The sequence below is a fragment of the Protobothrops mucrosquamatus genome, unplaced genomic scaffold (genome assembly GCF_001527695.2).
Source record: "Protobothrops mucrosquamatus isolate PMUCROS unplaced genomic scaffold, P.Mucros_1.0 scaffold2596, whole genome shotgun sequence".
NCBI lineage: Eukaryota > Metazoa > Chordata > Lepidosauria > Squamata > Viperidae > Protobothrops > Protobothrops mucrosquamatus.
Window position 1 is genome coordinate 52,074 of NW_015388650.1, and position 5,463 is coordinate 57,536.

General features: G+C 40.1%; 1 protein-coding gene across 1 annotated transcript in view; it reads right to left on the reverse strand.

Annotated features, from left to right (window-relative positions):
- The window catches only part of COL9A1 (collagen type IX alpha 1 chain), a gene marked incomplete at its 3' end in the record, with an annotated part of 62,903 nt that overhangs the window by 43,752 nt on the left and 13,688 nt on the right, over positions 1 to 5,463 (reverse strand). Inside the window, exons 4-5 of the mRNA XM_029285953.1 lie at positions 3,496 to 3,579; positions 2,574 to 2,594 (exon numbers count right to left, since the gene is read on the reverse strand). Coding sequence (XP_029141786.1) covers positions 2,574 to 2,594; positions 3,496 to 3,579 — 105 coding nt within the window. The remainder of the gene's footprint in view (positions 1 to 2,573; positions 2,595 to 3,495; positions 3,580 to 5,463) is intronic.

Below are 5,463 nucleotides of genomic sequence, written 5' to 3' on the forward strand. Positions count from 1 at the left end.
CTCTGTTTGAAATTATTATTATTATTATTATTATTATTATTATTATTATTATTATTATTATTATTATTATTATTATTATTATTACATCCCAGAGTTCTAAAGGAGCTGGGAGATGTTATCTCAGAACCACTGCACCACATCTTTCAAAAATCCTGGAGCAAAGGGGAAGTACCTGAGGATTGGAAAGGGCTGATGTGGTTCCCATCTTCAAGAAAAGAAAAAAAATGGACCCAAGAAACTACAGACCAATTAGTTTAACACCAATACCTGGAAACATCCTAGCAAAGATAATCAAAAAACTGATCTGTGAACAATTAGAAGCAAACAAAGTTATAACTAGTAGCCAGCACGGGTTTGTTAAAAGCAAATCATGCCAAACCAATCTTATTTCATTCTTCAACAAAGTGACTAAACTAATAGACCAGCGAAATACTGTGGACGTAGTATAAGACTTCAGTAAGGCATTTGATAAAGTAGACCACAACCTACTCCTTGGTAAGCTAGAAAAAGGTGGAATAGACAACATCACCACCAGATGGATCTGTAGCTGGCTCACAAACCATACTCAGTGAGTAGTCCTCAATGGCACTACATCCACATGGAGAGAATTAAGCAGTGGGGTACCACAAGGTTCTGTCCTAGGTCCAGTACTCTTCAATATTTTCATCAATGACTTCATCATCTGAGGGAATTGAAGGGGAACTCATCAAATTTGCAAATGACACCAAACTGGCAGGAGTAGCCAACACCCCAGAAGACAAACTCAGGAACCAAGATCTTGAACAACGGGCCCTATCCAACAAAATGAGTTTCAATGTGGAGAAAAGCAAAGGTACAAGTACAGATTGGGCAAGATCTGGCTTAAAAACAGTAATTGTGAGAGGGACCTTGGAATCCTAGTGAACAATCACTTAACCATGAACCAGCAGTGTGCAGCAGCAGCCAAAAAAGCTAATACAATCCTGGGTTGTATAAACAGAGGCATAGAATCAAGATCACGCGAGGTATTAGTACCATTTTATAAAACCCTAGTAAGATCACACATGGAATACTGCAGCCAATTTTGGTCACCATATCACAAAAAAGATGGTGGGAATTTGGAAAAAAATTCAGAGAAGAGCAACTAAGATGATCAAAGGCCTGGAGACTAAAACATACGAAGAATGGCTGCAGGACTTGGGTTTGGCTAGTTTAAAGAAAAGAAGAAATAGGGGAGACATGATAGCAGTATTCCAGTATCTGAGGGGCTGCCACAAGGAAGAGAGGGATCACATTGTTCACCAGAGCACCAAAGGGAAGGACGAGAAACAATGGTTGGAAACTGATCAAAGAGAGAAGCAACCTGGAATTAAGGAGAAACTTCCTGACAGTGAGGACAATTAACCAGTGGAATAGCTTGCCCTCCAGAAATTGTGGGCACTCCATCACTAAAGATTTTTAAAAAGAGACTAGATAGTCACTTGTCTGAGATGGTATAGGTCAGTGGTGGCGAACCTATGGCACAGGTGCCAGAGGCGGCACTCAGAGCCCTCTCTGTGGGCACGCGCGCCGTCGCCCCGGTCCTAGGCCTTCAGCTGGGTTTTATAAAACCTTTTCGCTTTAGGCCTCTGCCGCCATGTGCAAAAAAAAAAAGGTCAATCAGTCAATTTCAACTTCTTGCGGGAAAAAAAAGATCTTGCAAAGTTGGAATTGATTGATTGAACTTTTTAGTCCCATCCAGTCTGCCATTACCACCACAGCCACGCCCACCCAATGGGCCACACCCAGCCAATGGGCCACACCTACCCGGCACCCGACGATGCATAAGTGGGTTTTGGGTTGCAGTTTGGGCACTCGGTCTCTAAAAGGTTCGCCATCACTGGTATAGGTTCTCCTGCTTAAGCAGGGTGCTGGACTAGAAGATCTCCAAGGTCCCTTTCAGCTCTATTCTATTACCTGTGTATATCACTATAAGTTAATTAATTTTTAAAAAATCAATTTTGGCGCTATATTCATAATCACCAGGATCAGTTGGAAGCCCTTGTTACGCATAAATGTGGAGGAAATGATCCCTTTTATTATCCTGTTTGTAATTATAAAAAGATTTACTTAGGGAACTGAAGTGATAATTAACCCACCTAACTTAATCCTTTGTGGATTGCACTGAATTAAAACAAATGAGTTTCCTTGGACTAAAAAATCTGGTTTAAGGCAGAAGGGTACCAAATATATCTGGGGGAGGGAAGCATCAAAACTGGTAGAATGGATCCCAACCTAATCATACTTGTTGACCTTAGTTAGATTACTCTGAATGGCATATAGGGTCCCCGTGAAGCCTCACCAACCAGGAAAAATAACTCAGTGCAGCTTCAAACCATGATATGTCAAGCAGTATATTTTACAGTGGCTTCTGACTTCCCCTACGAAGCTCTCCAGCTGGGCATAACAGATCCCATATCTTCTCCAATATAGCAGCATCACTAGAAATATACACACTGTTTGACAATCCAAAATGGAATCAAAGAGCAAGGAGTTTACAGGAACTTTTTACCTGCTTCATCTGAGTTAAGAATCCTTCTAGTTTTAAGACTTACCTTTACGATTGTCTGACTTATCTGAAAAAAATAATAAAAAAAGTTAGGCATAACTTACTTGTGTTAGACAAAGGCAAATGACTTGCAGAAAAATCCACATGAACCAGGGAAGCTTTGTGCAGGAGCCCGAGCTAGCCATGGTTACTCCTTCAATGGCCACAGATGGATTTTTAAGGTTACTGAACCCCTCCAATTACCTCCAAATTGCACAACCGGCAAAAAGCACAGCTGTTGTGCGGGTGAGTGTTGGAGGAGGGTAGCTAGACTGGAGGAAACCTGATGTCTAGAAAGGAGGGATTGAATGACTCCAGCTTTTTAACCCTTTGCCCTACGTTTAGCATTGAGCACTTTCTGCCTAGTGCTTGTCTCGATCTGTGCTGCAAAGGGCTTCATTGGACAAGGAGAGACATCTTCCCATCCTGAATTTATGTACTTCTTAAAGCTTTGCTTTAAAAGGGAACTATATTATGGCAGTTTGAATACAGGTAATCCTCGACTTACAACAGTTTGTTTAGTGACCGTTCAAAATTACAACGGCAAAAATGAAAAATCTGACCTATGACCGTTTTTCACAGTTACCACCTTTGCAGCATCCCCATGATCACATGACCAAAAATTCAGATGCTTGGCAACTGGTTCATATTTATGACCTTTGCAGTGTCCCAGGGTTCTGTGATCACCTTTTGTGACTTTCTGACAAGCAAAGTCAATGGGGAAGCCAGATTTACTCAACAATTGTGTTACTAACTTAACAACTGCAGTGGGTCACTTAACAACTGTGGCAAGAAAAGTTGTAAAATGGGGCAAAACTCACTTAACAAATGCCTCACTTAACAACAGAAATTTTGGGCTCAATTATGGTCGTAAGTCGAGGACTACCTGTATTCCAAAGTTGAAAAGCAAGGTTTGCCCTTAAGATTACCGAGCTCCTGATGGTGAGTTCACTGCATGTTTCCCTTTGAGGACGCCGAGGGTCACAATGAATCATCAGCCACTGGATCTCAAACTGAGAAGAGAGCAAAAGGGAGGCAGTGAGAGAAAGAGAATTTTATAAAACTGATACTGCATTATTGATCATCGTCATTCAGCAATAGAACCACTCTAAGGCTGGTAATTATTGCTTTCCTTAAGTCTGAAGATTGAGAGTTGCATGACTTCCTCACTTCGATCCTCACAGTTTTGTGATACAGTTAATCACTGACACCATTCACAAATAGGAAATGGAGGCTGGGAGGCAGAGATGACCCCAAAACGATCTAATAATTCCATTTATAAATTAAAAATTGAAACAAGAATTTCACACTCAGAGGATGAACTCTGGACCACAATGGCTAGAACAGATGATAACAAAAGAGGTAAAAATAAGCAATACAAGCTTGGTCACATGAAAATAATACTTCCAAAGCCCCCCCCCCAATAAAGATAGCCCTCAACATATGACCAGTTGCTTAGCAACTGTTTGAAGTTGCAATGGACCCTAAAAAAGGAACTTACAACCCAGTTTTGAACTTCTGGCATTCATTCCCCCCCCCCCGTGAACATGTGACTGCATTTTAGGCTCTGAGCAACCAGGCCTCATTTACGGCCATTTGCAATGCCCCATGGTCACATGACCCACAATTTATCGTGCTTTTGCCAGAAACCAACATTTATTTATGGTTTCTGGGGGGAGGGGAAATTTGCCCCTTAGGAAACAATGGGTTTACTTAATCACTGCCACATTTGCTTAACAATTGCTGCAAAAAAGATTGTAAAATTGGGTCCAATCACATGGTGATCCAGTTTAATAAGAGCCACAACTTATTACCATAAATTGTGGTGCTCAGTTATAGTAATAACCTAAGGACTATCTGCACTTGATTCTTAAATGAAGCTTAGGAAATGCTAACAACGCAAGTCTTTGTTTAGACCAGGGGTAGGCAACCTTGGCTCTTTTATGACTCGTGGACTTCAACTCCCAGAATTCCTGAGCCAGCACTGGCTCAGGAATTCTGGGAGTTGAAGTCCACGAGTCATAAAAGAGTCAAGGTTGCCTACCCCTGGTTTAGACATTCACCTTTACTGACCATTTCCAAGAATATTATTTACTATACCATTCCTACCGAATATACTGATTTGCAGAAATATATATCATTTAACAAAAGGACAAAAAACTAATTCTATGATATATTTTCTTCTAGGAGAAATTTGCTCTTGTAAGTTGTGCTTGCCTAATCAATTTCAAGGGATGAAACCCCTTGGTTATTTCATTTTATTTTTATCAACTTTGGTTGACAACTTTACTTTGGTTAACTTGAAGGTCACTTCAAACGTTAAACACCATGTCAAGAACTCCATTCTGAAATTAACAGGGACAGGATCCAGTTTTGGAATTACAGTGTTAAAGATTGCACTGTTACCTTAAGCATCTACTGTAGAACATTAGAACAGCCTTTGTGCCCCTCAACTCTCCAAACAACAAACAATGTAAAAAAAGAAAAGTCCACAGTTTTGTCTCACTCACCCTGAGCAGCCCCTTCCATGCAAAGTCACACTTTTCACACACCGTTATTTAAAAAATTGAAATGATAATTTTTACTAATTTAGTCCTATTGATTGTATATTCCCACTATTTACAATTAATATCATTCTAGACTGATTCTTCCAGAAAAATTCATGCCATTGTTTCCCTTTGGAGAGCTAGAATTCTAACGCTATATCAATATGCTGTCAATGGTTTTGTTCCATTCAGATTATATTTGTTGGATAGTGGAAAATATGGTTCATTTTCTTCCAGAATACTGAATAAAGATGAACGTTTATTTGGGATAAAAGAATTGAGTGTTTATCAAAATGGAATCCTGCAAACTCAGTTCATGTAAGGCAAGGTCATGAGATGGGTTGGGCTGGG